The sequence below is a fragment of the Trematomus bernacchii genome, unplaced genomic scaffold (genome assembly GCF_902827165.1).
Source record: "Trematomus bernacchii unplaced genomic scaffold, fTreBer1.1, whole genome shotgun sequence".
Classification (NCBI taxonomy): domain Eukaryota; kingdom Metazoa; phylum Chordata; class Actinopteri; order Perciformes; family Nototheniidae; genus Trematomus; species Trematomus bernacchii.
In genome coordinates, this window is record NW_022987616.1 from 5,415,738 (window position 1) to 5,431,967 (window position 16,230).

The 16,230-nt window shown below is 41.1% G+C and overlaps 1 protein-coding gene and 1 long non-coding RNA gene across 2 annotated transcripts; both read right to left on the minus strand.

Annotated features, from left to right (window-relative positions):
* Positions 1–3,544: 3,544 nt before the first annotated feature.
* Positions 3,545–4,920, minus strand: LOC117483933 (complement C1q-like protein 4). The gene is made up of 4 exons (XM_034132275.1): positions 4,917–4,920; positions 4,413–4,475; positions 4,174–4,302; positions 3,545–3,828 (listed from the first exon to the last, which is right to left on the minus strand). Exons 1-4 carry the CDS (start codon positions 4,918–4,920, stop codon positions 3,545–3,547), a joined length of 480 nt encoding a protein of 159 aa, XP_033988166.1.
* A 10,523-nt stretch (positions 4,921–15,443) lies between these two features.
* On the minus strand, positions 15,444–15,915 carry LOC117484090. The gene is made up of 3 exons (XR_004556076.1): positions 15,875–15,915; positions 15,680–15,742; positions 15,444–15,569 (listed from the first exon to the last, which is right to left on the minus strand). It is a non-coding gene; the product is annotated as an uncharacterized LOC117484090 (long non-coding RNA).
* Positions 15,916–16,230: the final 315 nt, after the last annotated feature.

Genomic DNA, 16,230 nt, shown 5'->3' on the forward strand with positions numbered 1-16,230 from the left:
AGTCTACTACTTCAGCTTCAACATGTGGGGAAGCCGCTTTGTATCAGATACCGCTCTTGAATTCGCTCTTAACAACGTGATGAAGATGAGGCTTCAAGATTCGAGCTGTGCAGCGTTGTGTTTTTCCCCCCTCCTTGCAACAATTGCGCACACATACACACACTGTTGTATCCTAACAGTCGTGCACACACACACATATGTATATTCATGTGCGCAAACAAGTAATAAATACTGCTGAATCAAATCACGTCCCAATAGCGTAGCGTAGTTTAGCTCAATCGATCTGATTGATCGGTGATATTTATTAATTCTTACAGACTACAATCACAAAAGCTTTTACATATAATGCTGCAAAAAACGGCACTTAGCTACAGAAGATTACGTGTGTTGTTGTCTTACTCAATATGATTTCAGATGAAAATAAAGACTGCTGAATCACAACACGTCTCATTCGCGTAGCGTAGCTTAGCTTAGCTTACAGATCGGTGATATTTGATAATTCTTATAGACTACAATCACAAAAGCTTTTACATAAAACACTGGAAAAAACGGCACTTACCTACAGAAGATCACGTTTGTTATTATAACTTACTCAATATGATTTTAGAGGATCAAAAATACTTTATAAATAGGAGAATAAATACTTGTGTTATCGGCTAGGGCGTAGCTTTACAGCCTTCACACAGATCGCCATTACAGCAGTATGTCTGAACAGGTTAGCAAATGCCTGATAGTTTAAATAGAAAAGACTGCGGAGCTTACAAAATGAAATAAAATGTTACAAAAACATATAAACACCCAACCGATTACTGTTTGGGTTTGAGGCGACATTGATACGGCGAAGCTACATGCTACAAGCTCAGGGTTGCCAACTTTGGGTACCTGGCTGGAGTGAGATTTTGATATCATGGGTTTAATTCGGTTTAATTACACATATGCGCACGAAATGACTGCTATCGTGTCAGCAGCGGGACCTTAGCATATAGGATATATATACAATATATACAAATACACAATAATGGACACAGACTATAAAGGGCACACAGTTTCATTCACTAATGAAAGTCAAACATGTTTGTTTCCACTGTTTTATTGTGTGCCTGTCGCGATAAGCAATTAATTGACTTATCGTACGATAAATAAAAATGAACTCGATAACTTTTCTGACCTCGATAAATTGCCATTTACATGAGGATGTGACTAGCAGTTTGAAAGAATGTACTTAAGAATTATTATTATTATCATTATGTCAGTGGTCTAAAATGGTCATACAACGGTGCCGACAATATTATCGTTTATCGCAATAATTTCCGGGAAAATGTATCCAACAAAATTAATTATCGTGAGAGGCCTATACATGAAACACACACACACAAACAAATCCACAGACTTACTCCAAACTGCCAAATATATTAATTAACACACTCTCACTCTCATATACTCTTTGACTCTATTTTGGCCTAGTAGAACAATAAGCAGCAGACTTTTACTTTTTTATCATTTCAACTGGATTTTAGATCTGCGCATGCGCAATACGGGTCGGCAGTTGCGGCTCCAGAGTATTTTTGTTGGGTAATCTATGGTAGGGCTAACCCATACAGTGGTGAGGCTCAAGTCAGTATTTGCAATGTAATTACATACACGCTCCCCCCGACAGTGAAACGCCACACGTGAGGTTTAGATTATTTCCCTGTCTCAATCCAAATTGAACTGCATGAAATAAAAAGGCACATTTGTCTTGTAGTAAATAAAAAGGGCGACCTGGAGCCAATCCTACAATTTCCCTACAGGTGAAAGAGTTGACATGCTGAAAACCCAACCCCTGTCTGGGGGGATTCTCCCCGAGGAGATTTTTTAAAATACTAACATAAAATACACATTCTGGTACTCTCTTGAGAAGAAAAATAAATAAATCTATTACTACACGACATATTTAAAAAAATTAATGCCATTTTTGTTTTTTGTGACTTTGTTCTGAAAGCTGAACCTGCTGCTCCTCACAGAGAGAAGAGGGAAGAGGCTGTGTGAATTACTTTACATTGTGGATAAGGGTGGATAGCCCCCATTGTTCTGTGTGTCAAAATGAAAGACAGCCCACACACCTATCAATCATCAAACCGTGGGGTCTTATTTCATTACGTGTTGATTTCTATCAACACGTAATGTTGTATCGATGTATAGAGATGTACTACCGCAAAAGTATTCTCCGTCGGGACTTCCTGAAACAACACCACGCCGTTATCGTGATTCTGATTGGCCAGAAGACATTATCAAAGATGTTCTATTGAGAAGACAATCACTACGTGACAAAAGTTTTCAAAACCGTTTCTAGTCTTCGGTATTCTTGTTTTTGGCATGAGAATAGTTTGGGCAGCATGAGAGCGTGAAATTGAGAGTGAAAGCGTGTGTCACACGCCAGATGCGTGAGAGTTGGCAACCCTGACAAGCTACATGCTACAAGCTACGTAGTAGAGATAACTTTATCAGGAAAAACACCGCTAAATAAAAAGGAATGCAAATATTAACATGGAAAAACGTACAGCTTCCAAATTGGATGTGTCCTGGTCCCGGATGGTTGGTATTGATCCAGTTTTTAGCTATGCAACGTTGGCTAAATACTGAAAGGTAAGGTGTGAATATAAAAAACACCCCAGAAATAAAAGCTAGGTCAGAGCTAACGTAATTATCAGACCCCAATGTTATATGTTGTTAGAAAACACTTGTGTTAGGGTTAAACACAACCCTAGGGTTGTTAATTGTGTCAAAACACAATTAACACTTATAGTTTCAAGTCTTGTTACATAAGAATAGATCATATTTGTTAAGTGTTATTATGGGAGAATTACTATTCTTGTGGTACTACTGCCTTATTAGGCCCATATTGAGCAGAGCATATTAAGACCAAAAACTCATGTACAACAACTTCCTTACTTGCAACAAATAAGCACTGATTAGAGGGTTAGTGAGGAAAAACTCTCAACTAATGGCTTATTACTTGTAGAATATGGTCATGTAGAATAAGGCATTAATAAGTGTTTTATAATGACTAATAAAGAGCCAATCTACTGCTAATATGCATGTTAATTAACAACTAGTTGATGGTTAATTTGTGTACCTTAATATAAAGTGTTACCACATATACTGTAAGTATATAAGGCAAGCAACCAGGTGAATGAAGACATTTGAGTTTTTCTGGGATTGTGGATATGACAGATCATTTTGAGGAGTGTCTCTGATTTTTACGTTATATATTTTTCATATCTGTGTCATGCAGTGTGGGTCTCTCACTTCTGTAGTCAGGGCACAGACTGTAGAGGGCTCTTTGGTCTTGACTTGGTCTCGGTTTAGGGGGTTTGGACAACAACAGTACTGCTAAAGTGTTTGTCTTATATTGTCCGTAGAAAACGTTGTTATGGTAATGAATGCCTCTTGTTCATGTAACCAATCAAAAATAAACACAAACAATTATATACATTTAGTCAACACACTTATTTATTAATATGTAATGTTGAAACTTAATGCAGTGGGTGTTTTACAGTGGGCTTCACAGAGGAAAGAGTAGAAATCCACTGAAAATCATGCGATTAAACAACTCATCATAAACGTTGTAGCTGGAGGGCAGAACGATGTTGGCAACATCTCCCTTCTCCAGCTGAAGAACAATTGAGTTAGACGCAGAGACAAAGCCATAGGCATCATTGTAATCTTGAAGCCTCATCTTCATCACGTTGTTGAGAGCGAATTCAAGAGCGGTATCTGATACAAAGCGGCTTCCCCACATGTTGAAGCTGAAGTAGTAGACTCCTTTGACAGGGGCTTTGAAGATACCTGCATCAGAGGAGAAGATCAGTGAGGGGAGATTGTTTCTGGTGCTTCAGCAGGACTTAAGGATGTGTTTTTTAAATAAGGAGCTCTTGACTGTGTTCTATTTTCTACCATGATCAACTGTAGGAAAACTAAGAGATGTTTTAATGGTTTCATTAAGAAAACTCTTAAGAAAGCTTACAGTCACACATCTACTGTAAATGAATGTGTGTGTGGTGTGTGTGTGTGTGTGTGTGTGTGTGTGTGTGTGTGTGTGTGTGTGTGTGTGTGTGTGTGTGTGTGTGTGTGTGTGTGTGTGTGTGTGTGTGTGTGTGTGTGTGTGTGTGTGTGTGTGTGTGTGCTCAGTACCTGTAGTTGCGCTGTAGGCCTGGCCGATATTGGTGAAGACTTTAGTGTACTTCAGTATACTGTTAGTGCCGAAGGGTCCGACTACTCCTGCATCACTGAGACCGGCTGAGAACGCCACCTGAGGACCGGCTGTGAGAAAGAGGAGGATGCAGCAGAGTTTGATATTTGCTGGTATATCAGTATACCAGTTCTATTCTTATACAATACTTTGACTCTTCATAATAGTTTCTGTTTCTTACCTGAGTTCCCTGTATGGAGCTCCACCACCTGCTTTTCACTGGAGCTCATCCTGTTCTCTAGAGCTGAACAAGTTTAAAATCTTTATAGTAAAATATAGTTTTTATCCTCAGTTTATTTCAGTTTCCGTCATCACATATTAGAAAGTTTGACACCTGTTTTCTACCACACTAAAGAGTTCAAATCAGATAGCTTACCTGCATTCTGTCTCTGAGCTCCATCCTCACCCTGAGCCCCCCGTCCAGAGCAGACAGAGCAGCAAAACTGCAGCTTTCCTCATTCTGAAATATCGCTGTTCAGACAGAGAAGTGTGACACGTCTCGCTCTGTTCCCGTCTTTATATACACGTTAAACAGCTGACGAGGAGAATCCAGCAGATTTCTTTGATAACACATATCAAAATAATCCAAACGTCCTTGGACATTGTTTGATGTTCTCATAAACGAGTCATGTTTATCTTGGAACTTGGTTTAATAACCTTGATAGTGACGGAGCATACTACATACACATGGCAGTTATCAGAACCATAACTAGGAAACCCCCTGGGTACGGGCTCTCCCGCCAGTTTTCACCCCCTGTTGAAGAGAGCTCCGTTGAGACCATCATCCCTACCTCCTGTGTGGTTGGAGCGGCCAGGTGGGAGATCGAGCAGGGCGTTCAGGAGGGCCCTCCAGGAACATCCTGCCCCAGCGGCCTGTCCTCCCGATCGGCTGTTCATATCTTCCTCCGTGAGATCTCCAGTGCCCCAGTGGGGGCACTCTTCTAAAGTTGCCTGTCACTCAGGTTTTCACAGAACTTTGACCCTAATCCAGCAGAAGTTTTGGTGGCCGACCATGTCTGCTGACACCAGGCCTTTTATCTTTGTCTGTGCCCGCAGTAAATCCTCTCACCGTGCTCCAGCTGGCCTCCTACGCCCTTTACCCATACCTAACCGCCCTTGGTCGCACATTGCTGTGGATTTCGTTACAGGACTTCCTCCGTCAGAAGGTAATACACCATCCTCACCATTGTTGATCGTTTCTCTAAGTCTGTCCATTATGTCCCCCTGCCCAAGCTGCCCTCTGCTCTGGAGACGGCAGACCTCCTAGTGTCCCATGTTTTTAGGCTTCACGGCATTCCCCAGGACATTGTCTCAGACCGGGGGTCCCCGTTTGCTTCCCAGGTTTGGAAGGCATTCTGTCAGGCACTGGGGGCCACGGCAAGTCTCTTCCTCTGGTTACCATCCACAGACTAACGGCCAGGCAGAGCGGGCCAACCAGAACCTGCAGGCAGCCCTACGTTGTGTCGCTGCCCGTCTCCCCGCCTCCTGGTCTTCGCACTTGGCATGGGTGGAATACGCCCATAACTCCCTGGTCAGTTCCGCCACAGGTATGTCCCCTTTTATGGTCTCTAATGGCTTCCAGCCCCCATTGTTCCCCAGCCAGGAGACGAAGTGACCGTTCCCTCAGTCCAGGCCCATCTCCGTCGTGCCCGCCGAGTCTGGCGGGAAGCCGAGCAGACCCTCACCCGGACTGCTGCCCGTAACCAGAGGCTGGCAAAATCGCCACCGAACCCACGCTCCAGACTACCAGGTCGGCCAAAGGGTTTGGTTATCTGCTCGCGACCTGCCGCTCCAGACTGAGCGCAAGTTGGCCCCAAGGTATATTGGTCCATATACAATCGAACGTGTCATAAATCCCAGTGTCATCCGCCTTAGCCTTCCTCCTGCTCTCAAGGTACATCCCTCATTCCACGTGTCTCTGCTCAAGCCCTTTTTTCTCTATTCCACTCTCTCCTCCGGCTGACCCCCCCCCCACCTCCCCGGATCATTGATGATCACCCTGCATTTACAGTACACCGGCTGCTGGACATTCGCCGGCATTTTTCCAATACCTTGTGGACTGAGAGGGATATGGTCCTGAAGAACGGTCCTGGATCTCGAAGGCCCTTATCCTGGACCACACCCTCCTGGTCATGTTCACACTCCAGTGCCAGATAATTCCGTCTCACTCGGTAGAGCTGAACGTTGTAGTATCCTAACTTAGTGTGATTTTCTCTTGCTGTTTTTGTTGAAGAGTAACCTTGTTTTTTCCCAGTGTCTGCTCGAGCCAGCCTGAGTCCTGCCGCCGCCACCAGCGTGAACTAGATCCTCCTTCATTTTGTGGATTGTTTTTTAGTTGCTCCTTTTTTTCCTTTATTAAACTTTGTTAAAAGACTGCATCCATCTGGTCTCTGCCATTGTAGGTCCTGAACTTTTGACCCAGCCCTAACATGATGGACTGCAATATAAGAGGAAAAGAAAGAGAAACTTTAAAACTGTTCAATTGTTATGATGTGTAAAGACTGATATTGTTCTATAATCGGCTGAAACTGTTAAGTCATGATGTGAAACGGTTAACAAAGAAAAAGGGAAACTCAAGCTGCTGCTACACTTTATTTTATATATCTAAAATTAAGCACTTTTAAGATGCACACATTCTCAAAAGCTATTTTATTTATTTTCTCCTATTTTATTTTTAAATGCAGCCAGAGAGGAACATTACACATATCCACAGTATTTACTGTATATCTGTATAGTTCAATGTTAATTGACAATAAATGTTGTTGTTTATGAATTGTACTTTCTTTATTTGATTGGCAGTCAGTTGTTGATTACATGCAGACATTAGTGTGACGATATATCACACTAATTCATAAAGCAACTTAGACATTTTGATGTTCCGGACCTTTGCATGGGGGGATTTTCTCTAACTGGACCTCGTTGAATTTTAGTTGAATACCCCTGATGTACATCATCCAAGGAAACACAACAGTAAATACAGCTCGCTTTGTCCGATCTTCAAACCTCAAAGGGCGACTCCTGAGCTCCGTAATGTCCCCCTAACATGGCACTTAGACTATTTTCATCATCCAGGGATCAACACCTGTAAATACACCTCTCTTTCCCCGCTCCAAGAGCCTCAAAGGGCGGACTCCTGTGCTCCATAATGTCCCCCTAACATGGCACTTAGACTATTTTCATCATCCAGGGATCAACAACCTGTAAATACACCTCTCTTTCCTTCCCGCTCCAAGAGCCTCAAAGGGCGGACTCCTGTGCTCCGTAATGTCCCCCTAACATGGCACTTAGACTATTTTTCATCATCCAGGGATCAACACCTGTAAATACACCTCTCTTTCCCCGCTCCAAGAGCCTCAAAGGGCGGACTCCTGAGCTCCGTAATGTCCCCCTAACATGGCACTTAGACTATTTACATCATCCAGGGAAACACAACTTTCAAAGGGGCTTCCTTATAGTTAATAAGAGTAATTAAAACAATAAAATGTCATATAACCTTATATTACCATAAAAGAGTCACTAAGTAATATTTACCCCTATTAAAGAACACTATCTTATAGAAGGCCATACAACCACCACAGGTGACCAAAACAAGTCATACTATCATACTATCTTGGTTTATCATTAACAAATAATGACCTACTAAGATACCTAACAGGGTTAACATCAAAGGGTGATAAAGTCTTATCACCCTCCCTATTGTGCAATATCCTTATCAGGGTTATAAACAAACAAGTCGTAAAAGATAAGAGGGTCAAAGGTCAGATGTCAAAGGTCAGATGTCAGAGTGACAGGTGCCACTTCAAAGGGATTTGGAGGCGGGACTAAGGTTTATGGGGGTCATAAATCACTCTCTTATCAGGTACTTAATCTAATTCGGACACAAGCGGGAGTCTTATAACTACTCACACAGGCAAAAATATAACTATCAACATAATATGATTTCTTTTTGGCGTGCACACAACTTTAAGATACAGTAAGCACACAGAAACATGCACACACACACTTGGCCACACACCAATGCACACAAGATCACAATGACCTATCCGACAGGGTAAAGTAACCTGCAGCTCTTAAACCAACATACCTGTGGAAGGGTCACAGCATGGTTTTAACCTTTAAAATAATCTACCTGTTTATGCGTTGACGGCTGTATAAATATAACTCTCTCTCTCTCTGTTTGCAGGTCAGTTTGCTGACTGTGTCTTTAGTGTACTATATTTATTACATCTATCGCTCCGTTATCGTCCTGGAGGTTGTGGAGCTGCTGCACAAACACAGCTACAGAGGGCATGTGGATGTCAGCCTCCTGGCAACATGGGAACAAGTGAGAGACGGAAAAAAGGAGCTTCCCTTGAAAAAAGTTACACATAAAATACATGTTACACACACACACACACACACACACACACACACACACACACACACACACACACACACACACACACACACACACACACACACACACACACACACACACACACACATTCATTTACAGTAGATGTGTGACTGTAAGCTTTCTTAAGAGTTTTCTTAATGAACCATTAAAACATCTCTTAGTTTTCCTACAGTTCATCATGGTAGAAAATAGAACAAAGTCAAGAGCTCCTACATGCTCCTTATTTAAAAAAAAAACATCCTTAAGGTCCTGCTCAAGCATCAGAAAACAATCTCCCCTCACTGACCTTCTCCTCTGATGCAGGTATCTTCACAGCCCCCGTCAAAGGAGTCTACTACTTCAGATTCAACAATGTGGGGAAGCCGCTTTGTAACTTATACCTCTGTTGAATTCTATCACAACAACCAGATGAAGATGAGGCTTGAGGATTACAATGATGCCTATGGCTATGTCTCTGCGTCTAACTCAAATTGTTCTTCAGCTGGAGAAGGGAGATGTTGTCAACATCTTTCTGCCCTCCAGCTACAGCGTTTATGGTGATTTGTATAATCGCAGGATTTTCATTCCTCTGTGTCATTCCTTTCATCCCTCGCTCTGAGTGTTCTCTTGAGGTGTCTTTCACTTATGTGAAACCCGTGCCTATTGCCAAGCACTGATGTTATATCTTTATATTTAAGGCCAAGCTCAAAGTATAATCGATGAACCGCTCCATTGTTATAAACGGTGCGTACGCTCAAAATATGGCGTACGCCAGTTTCTACGCAATGTTTGCGATTTATAAAAAATAAACTTGACGGGAAAATGTGCGGTCCTCCACGCAAACTCTGACCCATGCGTACGCACTAAGCACAAAAACGGGAGAGACGAGAAACTGCGACACCGTTGGCAGAAGGAAGAATGGAGAGAAATATGTGGAAAATAATACCATAAATAAAAATGTTACCTCTCATTTATCAAATATGAAGAATTAATTTTCAAACATTGATTAAAGCCAATCTTAAAATGAATTTAACAAACGCCTGTTTGAGACTCCTCAGTGCACACAAAAACATAACTTGGAGAAATAAATAAATACGGAAATTTTATTGATCACCCCTCGATCATGTTCTCTTGTTAAGAAATGTATTCTCATAATGATGCGGTAAGTCGCTCGTAAAACACAGGAGGTATGGAAACTAAGAACACCATATGTGGTAAATTGTACAGCTAATATAACACAATACATTAGTTGTATTTCCTTTAACTGGTGGATTATGGATATATAGTTTGCTGATCGAAAGCTGGAACACAAACCACACCAAATACAAAAATATAATTCAGATCCAGTCGTCATGACTCCACTCCGGAGGGATCCCCCGATCATTTCTTACAGTTTCTCATCAAGGGGGTGTCTCCTGTCCCCGGTACAAACACCACTGCCTGAGGAAGGTTATGTGTATTTCTTTTGTCATTAACCTTTTTCGGACCACTTATTTATTTATTTTGGTGACGATCCGACCTCCATGCTGCTACTCTGGTTCAAACTGCATCCACCAAACAATATGATTTATCTCGACCTTCCCAAAATAACCCAAATCTGACACGGTGTGAGATGTCTTTTTAGCTGTTCTGTCGTCATTTCCTGCGATCTTCTTCGTGCAGTCAGTCAAGATGAATGAATGAATGGGCGTTTCTTTGACTAATTATAGGCAATATGGGTGTGATGGGAAGCCCGCAAAAGCTGTGCCTCATTTCGAGTTGATTGTGATTTATAAGGGAAACCGGCGTAGGATGTGCCGTACACAAGTCCTACGCCGGTACGCAGTGTTTTATGAATCAGAAAATGTCTGTGCGTATTTATTTGCTTTGTCCTACGTAAGCAACCTTCCCACGTGAATCCTACGCAATTATAAATGAGGCCCCAGGAAGTACATTGAGCTAAATGAAAAGTATTGCGAGATCTTGCAAAACCTTTTTATTTTTCAAATAATTTCTTTTTCTTCTCCATGTCCCCTGGGGGCTCCGTATCAACTAGAGGACATGCAGTTTCTGCAGCAGAGAAACCAAAGGGGAGGCTGTCCCTTCTCTGACGTTGTTGTGGGATTGGATAATTCACAACAACCAGGAACAAGAGCCGGAGAAAAACCCAAAAGACCAAGAGCTCCAGACTTATTTAAAGACACAGAACTACACGTCCCGCCCAGAGACGCTCATCAGGGTTTGGACAGAAGATGTTCTGGAGAAGCAAAGTGAGCCATGGACAGAAATCAATGAATAAAAACTCAGGCCCCACAGGACTGAGATGGTGGTTGAGGTGCTGGTCCACGAGGAGCCTGGCAGGGTAGAGCCAGATCAATAAGTGATGGAGATGTGGCTGAAAATCTGCACGTATTACAAGACAACAAGATCTACAAGGTCTGTATTTTCTGTTCTGTTAAGATTAACAACTGTATGTGACCAGCATGTTTACTGCAAATACTGTTACCTGGGTCACTAGTTTAAACAAAGAGATCATTCACCTTAATTTCCGTGCAACCTGTCAATGCATGCATGTATTTTAGCATCACATTTGCCTATATCTGTTTTCATTAGTCATTGGTGTCTTACTATATATATGAACTTAAGACCTATTTTTATACTTGTTTTATTCAAATATCAAAATAATAAACCAATAACAGACATAAATATATAAATAAAACAGGTTGCTTAAGAAAAATACATTCAATTTGTCAAATCAGTTCTAGTTATATACAGTATAGAGCAGTGGCGAGCCGTGAGCTTTATACCTAGGCCCTCGGACCCCCACCCCTTCCCTCGAAAAAAAAAGAAAAAAAAATAGTTATTACGTCACCGCGTATACTTCAGGCGGAATATCAAAACAACGGCCCAGGGTGGCAAAACGCATCAATGACAGCGACCCTCTACCATACAAAACAACACCTATGAACCCAATTTGTGTTCTTTGACATTGAAAATGATATTGCCATTGTGTTTGTTACTTTCGTGGCAGTTGTATGTCTAAGTGTAATTTGGCATGCTTTTATTTTGAAGGCGAGTTCACGCTGTTGACAGGAAGTTGTTATTGCTGTGGAAACAAGAAAGTTTCACAGCGGGCGGAACTTGTCATCTAGTCCGCGATAATAAAACCCACCCCATTTAGAGGGAAGATATGATTGGTCAATTGAACTGTCATCTGACATTACTCTCTCGTTCAGTTACTATAGCGGGCCCTCTGTGAATCGCAGAGAGCGCAGATGAGCTTCTTTCATGTAACCACCATTCAAACAGAGACTGAACAGGCAGATTCGAAGGATTTATTTATTGGAAATGTTTATTTATTAAATCAAGTTTTTTTTTCGGTAAAAAACTAATGAAAAATATAACAAAAATAATATTAAAAAAAATATATATTTAAAAAATCTTTTTTTAATGTTTTTAAATATATTTTTTGGAATATCTTAGGCCCTCACAGAGGGCCTAGAGGGCCCTGACGGCTCGCCACTGGTATAGAGATATTTGGCACATCTCATTAATTTCAGGAACATTAAGTGGAGTTTTTATGGAAGTAGCATGTGAAAATAGTTGGGGGCTTTATTTGCAAAAATGTGCTTAATTTGAGAGTATATAAGTTTAAGGGAATATGGATGTTAGTTTCCAAATGCTAGTTATCTAACATTATATAAACACAACATATTGACATCAGGGGTACATATACAGAGTTAAACAAATATAATAAAGTAAAGAAATAAAACAGGTTACATTTCAAGTAAAATATTTATCAAATACACACTTGGTTTGTATTGCCTTTTTATTTTGTATATGTAATAGTAATGCATTAAAACTCAGTCCAGTTCTTCTTGTGAATGTGACATTTTCCCAAAAATAAAATTAGTTTAAAGTTTATTAAAAAGTCCTGAAGACCATGGCTGAAGTCGAATAGTCCAAAAATCAGCTCCTATCGTCTATTCCTTAACCTCTGTGTGAAACGTCACAGGGTTAAGGGATAGTGGATAGGAGACTTCAAAAGGACTTAGGAGAAGAGACTGCGGTGCTTTGAGAATCCGACTGCACTTTCACTATCGACGTATTTATGATGCGCCAGCGGACGTCACAAATATGCGTCTGCTGTAGGGAAACTACAGCTCGTCACCCTTCCCTCCGGTCCACATTAATACAAATGATCCCAATACGTATGATTGTATGAAAAGATCTTAAAATAATTACAAATGTATTTATTATAAACGTTGGTCCTTAACATCTATCACTGTGTATATCACCATTAAACATGTTTTAAAAGTTGAACAAACCCCACACAGCTCAGTAAACACTGTGAAATGTTGACTTTATTTGATCATTTCAGTAAAAACTAACGTTTATATTTCTCTTTTTGATTATAATACTGATGAACGTTCAAAACAAAGCACTTTGGCAACTTACCACTTTTAAAATGCTTAATAAGCACCGTAACTTTCATGATATCATTTCTCGGTCATAATCGGTTGTTTCCGTGAACGGCCGAATATCCCCTCATGTTAAATGCTGCGGCTGCAAGGCATTGTGGGGCAGCATTTTCTCATTTTCTTTCGCAAAGGAAGATCCAGTGTTTCCTAAAGGAGGTTATAAAGGAAGTTTGAAACCTCCTTTCCTTTCATCTAGAGAATTTGAACAGCTCTTATCATGGCTGCCACTGAAGTACTTCCGGGTCATTTCAATCCGTTAGGAAGGTTCCTAAGAGAAACTGACAATTCGACTGCAGCCCCGGGTTGCGGTCGAATACTCCAAAAAAACAGCTCCTAAGTTCTAACCCTATCGTCTATTCCTTGACCTCGGAGTGAAACGTCATGGGGTTAAGGGATAGTGGATAGGAGAATTCAAAAGGATTTAGGAGAAGAGACTGCGGTACTTTAGAGAATCCGACTGCACTTTCACTATCCGACGTGTTTATGATGCGCCAGCGGAGGTCATAAATGTGCGCCTGCTGCGGTGGGGAAACTATGGAAACTACAGTTTTATATACAGCGGACTACAACAGGGATGTTTAATAAGAACGAGGGACTACTGTAAACTCTGCACCGTGCTCTGATGCTGTTGTTTTATGCTTTATGAACGGGGACAACAGAGAAACATATTCTTCATGACCAAAGTTGGAATTGAAATAAAAAAGGAAAGTGAAACTTATGCTCGTCACCCTCTCCCTCCTGTCCACATTAATACAAATGATCCCAATACGTATGATTGTATTGTAACTATGAAAAGATATTAAAAGCAATACAAATGTATTTATTATAAACGTTAGTCCTTAACATCTATCACTGTGTATATCACCATTCAAACATCTTTTTAAAAGTTGAACAAACCCCACACAGCTTAGTAAAGACTGTGAAATGTTGACTTTATTTGATTTCATTTCAGTAAAAACTAACGTTCATATTTCTCTTTTTGATTATAATACTGATGAACGTTCAAAACAAAGCACTTTGGCAACTTACCACATACGTTTTGAACCGCAACTTTCATGATATCATTTCTCGTTCATAATCGATTGTTTCCGTGAACGGCCGACTGTTGTGTGATGGCAAATGCCGCGGCCGCAAGGCATTGTGGGGCAGCATTTTCTCCTCTCCTTTCGGTTAGGGAGGTCCAGTGGTTCCTAAGCTAAAGGAGGTTATAAAGGAAGTTTGAAACCTCCTTTCCTTTTAATTTAGAGAATTCGAACGGCACTTATCATGGCTGCCACTGAGGGACTTCCGGGTCATTTCACTCCGTTAGGAAGGTTCCTAAGCTAAATGGACTGTTCGACCGCAACCCTGGTCTCAGAATCAACCTCATTTTAATGAGTTTCTGTCTCTGACAAAGAGGCCATAAAAGACATTTGAGTTTTTCTGGGATTGTGGATATGACAGATCATTTTGAGGAGTGTCTCTGTTTTTAATGTTATATTTTTCATATCTGTGTCATGCAGTGTGAGTCTCTCACTTCTGTAGTCAGGGCACAGACTGTAGAGGGCTCTTTGGTCTTGACTTGGTCTCGGTTTAGGGGGTTTGGACAACAACAGTACTGCTAAAGTGTTTGTCTTATATTGTCCGTAGAAAACGTTGTTATGGTAATGAATGCCTCTTGTTCATGTAACCAATCAAAAATAAATACAAACAATTATATAAGTTGAGTCAACACACTTATTTATTAATATGTAATGTTGAAACTTAATGCAGTGGGTGTTTTACAGTGGGCTTCACACAGGAAAGAGTAGAAATCCACTGAAAATCATGCGATTAAACAAATCATCATAAACCGGTGTAGCTGGAGGGCAGAACGATGTTGACAACATCTCCCTTCTCCAGCTGAAGAACAATTGAGTTAGACGCAGAGACATAGCCATAGGCATCATTGTAATCTTGAAGCCTCATCTTCATCACGTTGTTGAGAGCGAATTCAAGAGCGGTGTCTGATACAAAGCGGCTTCCCCACATGTTGAATCTGAAGTAGTAGACTCCTTTGACGGGAGCTGTGAAGATACCTGCATCAGAGGAGAAGATCAGTGAGGGGAGATTGTTTCTGCTGCTTCAGCAGGACTTAAGGATGTGTTTAAAATAAGGAGCATGTAGGAGCTCTTGACTTTGTTCTTTTCTACCAAGATCAACTGTAGGAAAACTAAGAGATGTTTTAATGGTTTCATTAAGAAAAGTCTTAAGAAAGCTTACAGTCACACATCTACTGTAAATGAATGTGTGTGTGTGGGTGTGTGGTGTGTGTGTGTGTGTGTGTGTGTGTGTGTGTGTGTGTGTGTGTGTGTGTGTGTGTGTGTGTGTGTGTGTGTGTGTGTGTGCTCAGTACCTGTAGTTGCGCTGTAGGCCAGGCCGATATTGGTGAAGACTTTACTGTACTTCAGTATACTGTTAGTGCCGAAGGGTCCGACTACTCCTGCATCACTGAGACCGACTGAGAACGCCACCTGAGGACCGGCTGTGAGAAAGAGGAGGATGCAGCAGAGTTTGATATTTGCTGGTATATCAGTATACCAGTTCTATTCTTATACAATACTTTGACTCTTCATAATAGTTTCTGTTTCTTACCTGAGTTCTGTGTCTGGAGCTCCACCACCTGCTTTTCACTGGAGCTCATCCTGTTCTCTAGAGCTGAACAAGTTTAAAATCTTTATAGTAAAATATAGTTTTTATCCTCAGTTTATTTCAGTTTCCGTCATCACATATTAGAAAGTTTGACACCTGTTTTCTACCACACTAAAGAGTTCAAATCAGATAGCTTACCTGCATTCTCTCTCTGAGCTCCATCCTCACCCTGAGCCCCCGTCCAGAGCAGACAGAGCAGCAAAACTGCAGCTTTCCTCATTCTGAAATATCGCTGTTCAGACAGAGAAGTGTGACACGTCTCGCTCTGTTCCCGTCTTTATATACACGTTAAACAGCTGACGAGGAGAATCCAGCAGATTTCTTTGATAACACATATCAAAATAATCCAAACGTCCTTGGACATTGTTTGATGTTCTCATAAACGAGTCATGTTTATCTTGGAACTTGGTTTAATAACCTTGATAGTGACGGAGCATACTACATACACATGGCAGTTATCAGAACCATAACTAGGAAACCCCCTGGGTACGGGT